Source organism: Eptatretus burgeri, chromosome 11 (genome assembly GCF_056783735.1).
Source record: "Eptatretus burgeri isolate ZD-2024b chromosome 11, Ebu_testis_v1, whole genome shotgun sequence".
Taxonomy (NCBI): Eukaryota; Metazoa; Chordata; class Myxini; order Myxiniformes; family Myxinidae; genus Eptatretus; species Eptatretus burgeri.
In genome coordinates this window covers 47,996,330-48,010,332 of record NC_140971.1, presented here as the reverse complement: position 1 = coordinate 48,010,332, position 14,003 = coordinate 47,996,330, and the positions used below count along the sequence as shown (strand labels likewise).

Below are 14,003 nucleotides of genomic sequence, written 5' to 3'. Positions count from 1 at the left end.
GTAAACCAATCAATAGAGTTGATGAAGTGTGCATGAGACACGATATTGATTATGGGAATACCACAACGTTGGAAGAAAAGCATGAAGCCGATAGAGAAATGTTATATAATTTGTCTCTGATACAAAATCCAACCTTGAGAGAAAAAGTTGATAGGTTCATCGTGAAGAAGATGATTAGTGCTAAATTGAAACTTGGACTTGGAAATTCAAAAAACTTATAGGCTCTAATGATGCCATTAAGACTGAAGAGCAATTAGCTGATGAATTACATAAACCAATATTCACAAAGTTTCAGAGAAGGAAAGTTTATTCCAAGGAAGTTGATTATATCTGGTCTGCTGATTTGATTGAACTCAATAATGATAAGGGGTACAAGTATGCTTTAACCGTTATTGATTTGAGGAGTAGATATGCGTGGGTTGTCCCTTTAAAAACAAAACAGGTAATACTCTTGTGTTAGCTTTTCAACAGATATTTAATAAAAGTAAGAGAAAACCTAAGAAATTGTGGACTGATGAGGGTAGAGAGTTTTATAACAAGACATTTATGAATTTTTAAAAAATAACAGTATTACATTATACAGTACCTTTAATGAAGGGAAGGCAGTTGTTGTTGAACGTTTTAATCGTACCTTAAAAGAGAGACTATATAAAAATTCACACAACTCGGTTCACAACAATGGTTATCTTTTATTCAGGATATTGTGGATAAGTATAATGACACGATTCACACGTCAACGAATATGAAGCCATCAGAAACATTTACAAAATTAAAATATGAAAAAGAGATTAATGTCAGAAAACCTAACTTAAAAGTTGGTGATATCGTAAGAATATATAGGTGGAAATCTCATTTTGAAAAGGGTTTTACTGAACGATGGACGAAAGAACTTTTTAAAATTGTTGATGTAATAGATACAGTTCCTTGGACTTATAAAATATATGATTTGGAAGGGGAAGAGATTTTAGGTTCATTTTATTCACAGGAATTACAAAAGACAAAACTAAGCAGATAATACACCTTTGTGGACACTAGAGGGACAAGTATATAATGTGTGTCAAGGGGGACGTTCTTAGATCTGTGAACCCCAAACACAGAATCCTCAACTGAATAGTCAAGGCTTAACTTTTGTTTGTGTGTGTGTGTGCAATGGGAGCAATAGGTTGGCGCTTCACTCCCTCCTACTATACACCGTTGTGGACACTCGAGGGCCAAGTCCGAGGTGTATAACAGTATATAATGTGTGTCAAGGGGGACGTTCTTAGATCTGTGAACCCCAAACACAGAATCCTCAACTGAATAGTCAAGGCTTAACTTTTGTTTGTTGATGTGTATGTGTGTGTGTCCCAACCCTCACATTCAAAATCTCAACCCCAACCCTCACATTCAAAATCTCAACCCCAACTCAATCCTCGCCCAACACAATGTCTTTTTCAAAATGAGATTTCCACCTATATATATATATATTTTTACGTTTTTTTTTTTTCTTCTTCCAATTCTGTCTTTTAAGGCTTTCAGGTTTGATGACGTAGAAAGAGGGAGTAAGCCTGCACTTTCTTCCCAGAACGAACAATGTATATTTTTTGTTTTTTTCTCTTCTTCCAATTCTGTCTTTTAAGGCTTTCAGGTTTGATGACGTAGAAAGAGGGAGTAAGCCTGCACTTTCTTCCCAGAACTTTCTTGATCTTGCTCCCATCAAGCACCATCCGACAAAGAACTACATCGATAGGTTTAGATCCCAAAGAGTGATAGCAACTCCAAAAGTCTCCAAAATATAAATAAATAAAATAATAATAATAATAAATAAATAAATAAAAGCCCCCAAAAAAGTTTCAAGTGTCCAACATAAACCCAACTTTCCAAGTCTTCAAGGTATAACCACATTCCCGTTGAGTTTCCAAGATATGTATCACATTGTGAGTTATCAATCCAGAACCCACATTTCAAGTATTCAAAGTAAAACCAACTTACAAAGTCTCTTAAGGATAACTCATTTACTGATTTTTTCAAAATTTGTGAGTCTCCAAGGTAGGCCCCATATTTAGAACCATCTTGGCAGAACCCTTTTCCTGAGTCTCCAAGGTAGTTATTTAAACCATCAAGGCAGAACTCATTTACTGATTTTTTCAAAATTTGTGAGTCTCCAAGGTAGGCCCCATATTTAGAACCATCTTGGCAGAACCCTTTTCCTGAGTCTCCAAGGTAGTTATTTAAACCATCAAGGCAGAACTCATTTACTGATTTTTTCAAAATTTGTGAGTCTCCAAGGTAAAACTTGTATTCTGGCTCATCAAGGTATAACTTGTTCAGTGGGTATTGTCTTGATAACTCACAATGAGTACTATTGCTGTAAAACTCTTTTTCAGGATTTTGCTGGTCTCCAAGGTATAACTCTTTGGTTGGGTCATCAAGGACGAACTCGTTCTGTGGGTCTTGGTCGCTCATAAGGTCTTCAACCAAGCCAACAATTTCGCCCCAAGTTGTAGCAAAAGCAGTATTTTCATTTCGTATTTCAGACACAATTTCCTGTGAGAGAAAATAATAATGTATTAATTAAGTTATTTAATTATTAAATGAGTATGCTTCAATCAAAGTTTGAAAATAGGAAAATAAAAAATCTTACCTCAATAGATAAGAGGTTTGAATCCAGTTCATCAACTTGAAGGTTTAGTTCCATAGAAGACAGAGAGTTCCAAGGAACACTAAAGTCATCCCACTCAAGGTCTTCAACCAAGCCAACAATTTCCCCCCAAGTTGTAGCAAAAGCAGTATTTTCAGATACAATTTCCTGTGAGAGAAAATAATAATGTATTAATTAAGTTATTTAATTATTAAATGAGTATGCTTCAATCAAAGTTTGAAAATAGGAAAATAAAAAATCTTACCTCAATAGATAAGAGGTTTGAATCCAGTTCATCAACTTGAAGGTTTAGTTCCATAGAAGACAGAGAGTTTGAGACAAGCACACAGAACACCATTGCCAGCAAGAACAAATGTTTAAAATGGAGCCTGGGTTTGAAGCTTTTATAGAGAAAGACTGGTGGGTGTGGTTTCCTTTGGAAATTCCCTGGGCAAGCCTAGGCTAGCCTTCATTGGGAAATTTTTCAAAACCATAACATCCTGTAATTTTCTAGTGATTTCTTTGTGAGTCAGAGATGAACTGGAAATGATGTAAGAGTGGGCGGGGCTTAGCAAAAGTAGGCGGAGCTTAGGAAAAGTGGGCGTGGCTTAGAAAAAATACCTTATGAAAAGTGGGCGGAGCTTAGCAAAAGTGGGCGGGGCTTAGGAAAAGTGGGCGGGGCTTAGAAAAAATACCTCATGAAAAGTGGGCGGAGCTTAGCAAAAGTGGGCGGGGCTTAGGAAAAGTGGGCGTGGCTTAGAAAAAATACCTTATGAAAAGTGGGCGGAGCTTAGCAAAAGTGGATGGGGCTTAGGAAAAGTGGGCGTGGCTTAGAAAAAATACCTTATGAAAAGTGGGCGGAGCTTAGCAAAAGTGGGCGGAGCTTAGGAAAAGTGGGCGTGGCTTAGAAAAAATACCTTATGAAAAGTGGGCGGGGCTTAACAAAAGTGAGCGGGGCTTAAAGAAAAGTGGGCGGGGCTTAACAAAAAATAACCTGTGGCTCAGGAGGTGGTCAAACAAGAGCATTAAGAGAAGTTTATCATTTCGTAATGGCACAAATGGGGTATCTTAAAAAATATAAAGATTCAAATGTTTTGTTTGTCAATATTTTAGATGAAGATTATTGTGCAAAGAAAATTAAACTATTGAAGGAATTTGAGAATGAACAAATCTTTATAGGTTCAATGAGTGAGCTGTTCAACCCTCAGGTGTTCAATTCAATGAGGTTCAACCTCCAAGTTAAAAGGGGAGACAAATAAATATACCTTGGGATAAAAAGGGGGTTTATTTTTAAGGAAAAAAAATATAAATCGCTGAAAATCCCCCATTCATTTACATGGGGAAAAGTGAGCCAGAATCAGTATTCTTACCCTACATATATATATATATATATATATATATATATATATATATATATATATATATATATATATATATATATATATATATATATGTGTGTGTATATATTTTGACATGCTGTAGCCAAACAGCCATCAAGATGTTGCAATGGGCTGAGAATGAGCAGGCCATTTTGCTGCTTGTTTTGGGTATCTCAGCAAGAACTTGAAGTCATTTGATTTCTGGATGAGTGGTTGTTTACGAAGCCGACCTCTAGTCTTTTGGATAGGGAGAGGTTTATGACATGTTATGGGATTTGTTTCTATAATTGGTGTCCCTCATTTTTACGTACATGAGAAGTTGAAGGCGACAAAAAAGGGTTTGGTAGGAATCGAAAGTGGGTTTTTCATTTAACACAGATTTGTGATGAGATAAAAAAAAATGGAATTTTTTTTTTGTTTTAATTTTGGTTATTCGTCCAACTTGACACCCAAGTTGTTGTTTTAGGGTTTTTTTTTCAAATACCACTTGAAATTCAGTCCTATGAAAAAAATGAATTGAGCAACAGGGAACCATGCAGCCGTTAACAATGCAGCATGCAAAGGGTTAACCAAACATGGTGAAACCACCATTTGATACGTTGACTTGAATCGATATGTTGAATCGATAATGGTCAGGAGGTTCCAAGTAAGACAACTTACACACATACATAACATGACATCATGTAACATTTCTCAAAAACAGAATATTTCTGTTTTGTCGCTCAACAGACACTAAACAATGCGATTAATTGCAAGGCACAGGTCCATTTATTTCACAGCACGTAACGTTCACATGTCTTCGGCTCCGTTCAGATTGCGTCTCCTTCACGTTCCACATGCTCTCCCCCGTGCTCATCTTCCTCACAATCTCTCAACATCTGGCAGTTCAACAACAACAACAACATTTGGAAAGAATATAACACCAAAGAAACAACACACCAATTTCTCAAAGTTCTATTTACTTTTTTCATTTCCAGTTGTCGCCTGTGACGCGTGACATCACATTTGCTGGAAATGGCATCCCCACACTAAAGAGCAGTGTTGCCTGATTTATAAAGACCAAGAGATGATAAATGCTGATTAATGTGATATGATGATGTTGACAATAAAACTTTGAGAAATGTTCGTTCATTCACAAGCATCAAACTGCATCATGGTATACCATTTCATTCATTTTATGCCTCCGCACCAAGGGTGCCGGAGGCATTATTTATGTTTCCGGGTTGTCCGACAGTCCGGATTTTCGTTTACGCGATAACTCAAGAAGCAAATTGTAGAATTTCATCAAACTTGGTAAAGAGGTAAAGTAAGGCAGGGCAATTAAGTGATTAGACTTTGGGCCAGATATGATAAAGGTCAAGGATCTAATATATCAATACACAAGTGTTTGTGCGGGAGAGCGGAGGCATACCCGTCGACTGCGTGCAGTCGAATTACTCTAGTTTTACTTTATTACGGTTTTAATTTGAACAGGAATTTGTGGAAACGCTGTGTACGAATGAAAACGATCCAAATCGAATCCTACCATTCAAAATACTCGAAATTGCTGATAAATATCACAGTAAGAAGTCGAAGAGCGAATTGGAAAGCAAATAGGCCGACCGATTGATTCGGGGTGATGACAAATTGAAGATGCATACAGATGCGGATTGAGGGAATTGGTCGGTTGGGTAAAGCTCTTGATGTCACCCAGCCAATAGTCAGACTAGACTTGGAGGTATCCTGCATATCTGACAGCCACAGATACGTCACACTGAATCCATGTGAGTGGAATGGAAGCTAAACATTGTGTTTTTGAAATTGTTCATACTTTCCATCCAATACGGATTTTAACGATTTTAAAACGGGTTCGCGGGTTTAAAGAAAGAATACGGGTTAAACCCGTGAAATATGGGTCACTTGCCATGTATATTTTTAATGGTACCCCAGAGTTTTTAAACCCTTAGAAGTACTTAACCACTATTTAGCTGGGTTTTTTTCTTTTCTTTTCTTTTCTTATTGCACTGCCAATTGTTGCATTGCAAACACCTGTACAATCGTTGTATAATCTGAGCTGGCTTGGACTTTCGGAATGAAATTTTACATCGATAATGTGAATAGAAAGTCTCATTTCACCATAACTCGACTAAAGTTCCTCCGATTGGAATGCCATTGCCCTCTAGATAGCCTAGAGCAAGATGCATTTATACTCTATTTACATTGTACCCCTCAAAGTGAAGGTCAAGGTCAAAGTTAAGTGGCATTCTGATAATAAATACCTGCACTGCAGTTGTGCATCTGATATTTACCCCGCACGTGCGAAGCGCCAAGCGGGGTGAAGCAATTGTTTGTTCATGTCTGTCGTCGATCTCTTAGCAGTTTTTGATCGTCAGTTTGTGATCGGGGAAGAGCTTATGTAAATCGAATGTTATACTTTGAACACTAAACCGAACATGAATAAGACAAGTCTGTTGTTTTATCCTTGGCTTCAAATTCATCCTGACAGCACATGCACAGAGAGGAATTGGATAATATTTTCCTTTGTTTGCCTGCCTGACGGTCAAACAAAATGGAAAAATCATTCCAAACAGAAAACTTACTGTTTTAAGGGGTGTCATAGTGGACACATACAACTGGCTCGAATAACTCATGTAATGTGTTTGTTCGGGTGGTGTCATGGCTGTAGAACTGGTAATTTATATTTATATACTCTTAAACCTAAGCCTGGTGTGTTGGCACAGGGGTTAGGGCAGCGGCTTGGGATCCAAAAGGTCCTGAGTTCAAGCCCCGTTGGGCCACTGAATTAATACACCAGGGGGTTGACTTAGCCTGTCATCCTTCTGAGGTCGGCGAAATGAGTACCAGTATACTGGGCCGGTGTATACCCCGGTTAAAATAGGTGTACCATATCCCTGTGTCGTAAGAGGCGACCAGGGTTGCGTCAGGAAGGGCATCCGGCGTAAAACATGTGCCAAATCACTATGCGGATCGGATGATCCGCTGTGGCGACCCCTAACGGGAGCAGCCGAAAGGAGAAGAAGAAGATACTCTTAAACCTCTAAACCTTATTTCAATTGAATTGTATATTTGAACACTATAACACAAATTTCCTTCATCATACTTCCAAGAACGTCCAATTTTGCAGGGGAATGTTCAGTTATTAAATTTCTTGTCATTGTAGTGTGTGTGCTCACTTACCAAGTGGCTTAAGCACTCCATTCAAAACTGTTGATAAGGAACGGCTGGCTTGGCAAGTGCGAGCTCACAGCTTGGTAACTGAACACACCTCGGTACTTTGACAGAATTTATCTATACAACATTTACAACCTTTATTTTATTTAAATTTAACTATAAACTACACAAATCGTCTGTCATACTTCCAAGAACCTCCAGTTTTCCAGTACATGTACTTAAATTTAAATAAAGGTTGAATGGGGGTGGTATGGAAGGGTGCTGTTTGGGACCACTTCTGGATTACTATAATTGCACTGCACTTTGGGATTATTATTTTTTTTAACAATCGTTAAAACCCTTAATTTTATTAAAGTTGAAGTGACACTGCATGGGGTATCATGTTCTATGAATTCTCAAGTTGATTAGTGTTTTTGACCTACTTTTTTGGATTGTAACCTTATTAACAACTTTTTGATCGTAATTTGAATAAATTTTAATGAGTTCTATGGATAGATAGTGGATGGAGTATTTTCTTTTACACTCTCCATCCATCCATCCATTGGGACCATACTCTGTGCAGAGCGTTGGTGCTGCCTAAGCAGACTCCTTGGCTATTGGACACAATCCTGAACGGGTCACCACTCCAGCACTGGATACCAGCAAGCTGGCACTCATTTTGCCGACCTCAGGAGGATGACAGGTGGCGTCAACCCCACCTGGTATTAATTCAACAGCCGAGTGGGATTTGAACTCAGGATCCAAGGATCTCAAGTCCACCACCCTAACCATTAAGCCAACACCAGACATTGTGCTCTCTCCTTAAATGTCAGAGGTCATGGTCATATTGCAGTCTGAACAAAATATGCCATCCTTGGGTCATCGACAATCACAAAGCGTAAGCTGGGGTCGGCTGACCCTTGGCGATCACTTTGATCGCAGATATCTGGTTTCTGTAGAGTTTATCAATTTTTATTTTTGTAAATAAAGAGAAAAACCCAACTTCTTCCAAACTCCTTGGTGTATCCTTGATGTATATTAACTACTAGCAGAGTACCCACCCTCCAGGTGATGTTATTCCAAGCATGCAAAGCATTCTTCTGACACAAACCTTTATTTGGGCAGTGTATAGGCAACTGACAGCTGCCTCAATTGCTCCGGAATTTTTATTCTATTTATTAAACCTAGGTTACGTGCATGAAGTAAAAACATACGTACTGTTTTTAATTCAAAACGCCTCCCTGCACTAGAAAACGTGGTGACAGGAAATACTGCACTGTAAATGGTGGAGACGTAATACCCCCTCCCACCTGAAGTGGTGCTTCACGATACACATTTACATAGAGAATTTGCATCCTCCCCTTTAAGATCACCGGCAAAGCTAAAACCATCCCTTTGCATTAATTGTGGTCATGCCAATCTTATATAGCAAGTCTGGATGTAATCGGCGCAGAACTATGAGTAGTAGTTCGAAAAACACTGGTCCGTGAATTATAGTGAGGATGCTGCACACTTCGATATCACAAATCAGGCCTCCAAGTCTCATTCTCCATTCTATGAATGCTAAAAGTAGGTGTTAAAATCCAAAAACTGTGATTTTTACTTTTTGTACTGTAACTAGTTTGATCCACTATTAACATATTTGTACCTCGAAAACATTCTACCCTGTGTTGGGGTTTGGATTATATGGACTTATTGTACAGGTGTGAGCATTGCAACAACAAAAAATAGGACTGTGCTTTCTGAAGCTCACCTGCATCAGGAGCACTCAACCCCCCTCAGCAGGACCCCTTTCGACCATGTTTTTTTTTTTCTTCCAAAAATTGTTTTTTTTTATTTTTATTATTTTTTAATGCCGTGAAACTTTGAAGTTCCATTGAAATTGTGTGTGTAGTTTCGGAGAAGATTGCAAATACCAATTTTGGGTTTATTCCCCCCCTTTCCGGTCAACCCTCTTCATGAGTGGAGGTTTTGATGTGGTCAATACACCTTCGTTGGGCATTGGATATGAAGCTTGTGGCCAAGTTTCATCAAAATGGTGTGTTTGTTTCAAGCCGATAATTATTGAAGTATTTACGTATGCACTCGCTCTTTTACGGACACTGCTCGGTCGTATTAGCTCACCAGACTGAAGTCCAGATGAGCTACAAATGGTGTTTACTGATGTGACAATTTGCAGTGAATCCTCTTGATCCAGCTTGCGTTGTTCGTACCACAAAGTATTCCATTACAGCGAATCCTCTTGATCCATTTGTCCTCGTTTGTATCTCATTCCATGGGATGTAACTCCTTATTTGTTCTGTGGTGAGCAGAGCTGACTGTTTCTCCGACCACATGCAATAACATTGCATAACTGTCTGTCTGTGCACCTCACTTGGCTCTGAAGGCTCATTCCTCAGACTGGTGTCGAGTTCCTCGTAGGACCTCGTTTGTGATGCCACCTTGTTTTTCCTTTCGTCCACAGATGGCAGTTTTTACATTTTATCCTGAAATTGCTTTGCAGACCGTGCATTCCTTCGGATGACAGCTGTGCTGAAATGTGAATGAACACTTTGTCATTCATTAAACTTGATACCAGTTTATCCTGCATATTCTTCCCTGCTCAAAGCATCAGAAGCTCCTCTCGCTGTGGTAGACATGTTTATACCATACTTTAAAAACCACTGAAGCCCTTCTGGAATACTGTTTCAGAGTTAACATGGGCCATTTGTGGTAATTGAAATCCAAATACCCTTCAGCCAAAACGGCACTCTGTAGAGTGCATGCCTCGGCCAAGGTGAACAATTTATCAGTTGTATCTCCGGTAGGCTGGATCCGCATATGAACTTTAAACGGGAACCCCAATGCTCAGACCACCTCGACGCTAATCTATCCCTTGATACCCAACAAAACATGTCCTTTTCCACTTTGTAATTTATGTAGTAATTAATTTTGTGATTTAAAAGTCAATCTTCCTCCCCCTCCATGCTCACATCTGGCAGTCAACCGCCAGGTTTGTACTGTTTATAGGTTACATCGTGGTACGATTTAACTCGAATGGTGAATAATTTTCGTTTTTCCACTAATATGTCGAGTCGATGTATGAATATAAACCGAGATGGTTTCATACTACACCAATAGTCGAATGATCCTAGGTTTGCCAGAAATTAGATGAGGTTTGTCAAATACCTGAGAGTGGATGTTTGCTTTTGTGCTTGAAACCTGTTTGTTTGTGCTTGAAACAACAGAGATTGCTAGATGTTGTGGTTATCTTCCACGAGTGAGAGGATGCCATCCTCACGATTCAGGAGAAGAAACAGCCGTTGCTCCAAACTGAAAAACCATTTCCACCCAGATATCAGTACCTGTACAGGGGCAATTTGAGCAGTGAATCAAACGCATCACCTTGCCACCATATGCACATGACCACCTCCACACCGGCACCACTGCCCCCCTCCAATGGGGTGGGTTATCGGCACGGCACAGCACCGACACCAATGGTGTCCCGGGAAAGTATGTCTGTGCCATGTTTCTGTTGGGGTAATTTAACTCGTTTATCAATTAATCCAAAATCTCTTATAAACCGGCAAATGAATAGAAAAACAAACCACGTGAACATGAGACCCACATTTTCATCTTCACCAACACCTCCATTGTCCCCATCTTCGTCTGAATTGCTCGCATACGGCTCAAAACGATACGGCTCCATAATTCCCTCCAAAGCGTTTCCTTCACTCAGTTTGTCTCCGATAGTTTCTTCAAAATCCCACTGATCAGTTTCAACATTCTGAGAACCTTCAGAGTTGCTCATGATTGTGGAATCGGTATTGGAATCTAAGCTCGAAATACACTTTCTCAATGCAAGCTGCCATTTGGATAAAGGTGGGTTATAGGTGTGACGTCCCTGGAGAAAATCGAAAATCGACACGTTAGGGCTTTTATTATTTATTTTTTTTCCCCGGCACTTTGTGATTGAAGGGAATTTTTTTTTATTTTTAATTTTTATTTGCCAAATTGGACCATGATTAATAATTTTCAATGGTTTTCAGAAGAAATTCTTTTTTGTTTGGGTTCTCCTTTTTAACCAAAATCTAATCTGCTTTTTCTTGTCACCTACCCAATTCATCCATCAGGTTTTGTCATGACCCATCCACAACTTTTGGAAATATCGTTTTTTTGGCCCTATTTCTCAATTGCGAAGAATCACTTAAAAATTATCTGAACTGGATGTTCACCAAAATATAATCTGTTCTTCCTTGTCACACACCCAACCTCTCTTTTTTTTTTTTTCTTTGGATACATTGTCGAGGCTCGTATGAAAGCAAACACACAACGCACAGCAAAAAGTGGGGGGGGCATTAAACGAGGGGTGGGATTGGGAGGGACAAAACAGAGACTGGAGATCTGTGGAAGGGAGAGGGATGGGGTGAGGAACATGGGGTATACAAGATGGACGTTTCATCCGAATCTGCCCATAACTTTTTGAGATATCCTATTCACAGACAGACGGGTGAAACCATAATCACTGTCCACCTTTGGTGGTCGATGTAATATAACCACACTAAAATGTAAGTTCTCATATCCTGGTCTTGGTCAAATGGGAGAGTGAATTAATAGAATCCTGACTTACCACACTCTGTGATGCAAAGTGCCGATGTTGCCAAAGCAATTTTTAAGCATGATTTCAGTCATTTTGGGTGGCTTGCCATCATGTTCTGAGGAGTAGATGGACAGGAATTTTAAATTTGTTTGTGGTGCTGCCGATAGCTCGCGTACTCTGTGAAGTACTCATTGAAACATTGAAACCATGCTCATCAAAACACTCATTGAAACATTAACAATGGGATGAAAGTTTATAGCTGGGTCAGGATTCGAACCCAGGCTAAACAGCTTAGAGGTGAGTGCTCATTCTTCCAAGGCACCCTGTCAGCCCAATTAGCACAATACTGTAAACTGAAGTCAATGAGTTTTCAATGCTATGCCATCAAAATTCACCTCAAGCACTATGCTAGGAGCCTTCACTGCATGCTCCAAATGAAAGCTGCTTGAGATTCTGTTCTTCATCCCTGGAGGTAAAGCTACTGAAGAATGACAAATAACTTGTACAAAAACCAGCGTAAGCAATGTGTCCTGGAGACGGAACATTAATCTTGCAGGAGATTTTAAACTTTGGCTTTTCATTTTGCTCTTTGGGTTCATAACTAACTTTAACTGCCTTCAATGGACATCATGAGAAAAGGATTAATCACTTTTTTTCATCGACTGCTAGATGTATTGTCACAATGCAACAAGTGCATTCACAGCCTCCTCCATTTGAGATCATGATCTCCATATGGCTCCAAAATGCTTGCAGGTGCAACGTTATGAATTTGTAGTTGTAATGGCGATACATCACATCAACTCGATTCGGTGAGAGAGGGAGTATGATTGATTGATGGAGGTGAGGTGTAAAACTTTCATCTCTCATCGCGTGCCAGTCGGAATAGTTCAGGCAGTCACTGGAGGAACATTTTAGCAGGTGTGATGGGTTGAATGGTAAACGGATAGTGTTGGAGCTAATTTGCTCGCTGCTGGCGATGTTAAACAGGTTCTCCACCGAGGCCCCCACAGTGCTGACGTGCCTTTGAGTCCAGCGGGCCTTTGGCCCTCTGCCAACCCATCAGTCGTGACTCGCCTGGGGTGAGGAGAATCGAGAATGCGCCCAAATACGGAAATCTTGCTCTTCCAAAATCGTTCCACGTTGACGATGCGCGCTGATTGAGACATAACCATGATAAGCGTTTCATGGAAGGTTCAGCACAAAGTTGTCATAACTACTGGATCCAACAAGTCGGTGACTTAATCCCTCATCATGTTGGTTATCTTTTCTGTACCTGTGATATTACATATCATGAGACTGTCAGCTCAAGTTTCCAATTTGTGGACATCACCTATGTGGGTTCAGGATTCGCAAAATTGCTAATTAGCAACATTCAGTCATACATTAATATGTGTATATATATATATATATATATGTGTATATATATATATATATATATATATATATATATATATATATATATATATATATATATATATATATATATATATATATATATATATATATACAGTGTTATGGCTGTGGAAATTTGCACTACACCATAAAGGACCTCAGATCAGTTATGACGCGAAGTATATGTGGAGTTGGATTTGCCCACCGTTGTTAAGAGGGAATTTCAGTGGTCTCAGGGCTGTGATCCTTTGAGATAGCCGTTTTTCTTTTCTCTATCATTATTTTGGAGCAGTCATCCCCCAACAACCAAATCGCCACCACCCACAATGCCCCCAAACAACCACAACTAACCCCCCACCACCTTCGCCTTTCTCCCTCCCCTACCATCAACAACGCTACCCCACAAACATGGCATCACCTTCGTCCCAGAGACAACGCCGAGGTCGCGCTATCAAAAGCGGCCGTTGGTGATTTCTACCACGTCCGCTCCGTCAACGCCGAAGTCGCGCTGTCTAAGGGCCGTTTGGCGATTTCTACCACGTCCGCTCCGTCAACGCCGAAGTTGCACTGTCTAAGGGCCGTTTGGTGATTGATTTCTATCACGTCCGCTCCGCCGACGACGAAGCCGCGCCGAGAGGCAAAAGCCTCGGTGACTCACACACACATCGGGTGGTCGGGTGGGACGAAGCCGCGTGGCGGTCGGACTCAGTGCATTACACGCATCGGTTGGGCGGGACGAAGCCGCGTGGTGGACCGACTCTGTGCATTACACGAATGGGTTCGGTGGGACGAAGCCGCGTGGCGGATGGACTCTGTGCATTACACACATGGGTTCGGCGGGACGAAGCCGCGTGGCGGACGGACTCGATGCATTACACACACG

General features: G+C 40.1%; 1 protein-coding gene across 1 annotated transcript; it reads right to left on the bottom strand.

Moving 5' to 3' along the window:
• Positions 1–669: 669 nt before the first annotated feature.
• Positions 670–3,400, bottom strand: LOC147017018 (uncharacterized). The gene is made up of 3 exons (XM_085846362.1): positions 2,886–3,400; positions 2,624–2,788; positions 670–2,526 (listed from the first exon to the last, which is right to left on the bottom strand). The coding sequence occupies exons 1-3, from the start codon at positions 2,976–2,978 to the stop codon at positions 1,732–1,734; spliced, it is 1,053 nt and encodes a 350-aa protein (XP_085702488.1). The 5' UTR covers positions 2,979–3,400; the 3' UTR covers positions 670–1,731.
• Positions 3,401–14,003: the final 10,603 nt, after the last annotated feature.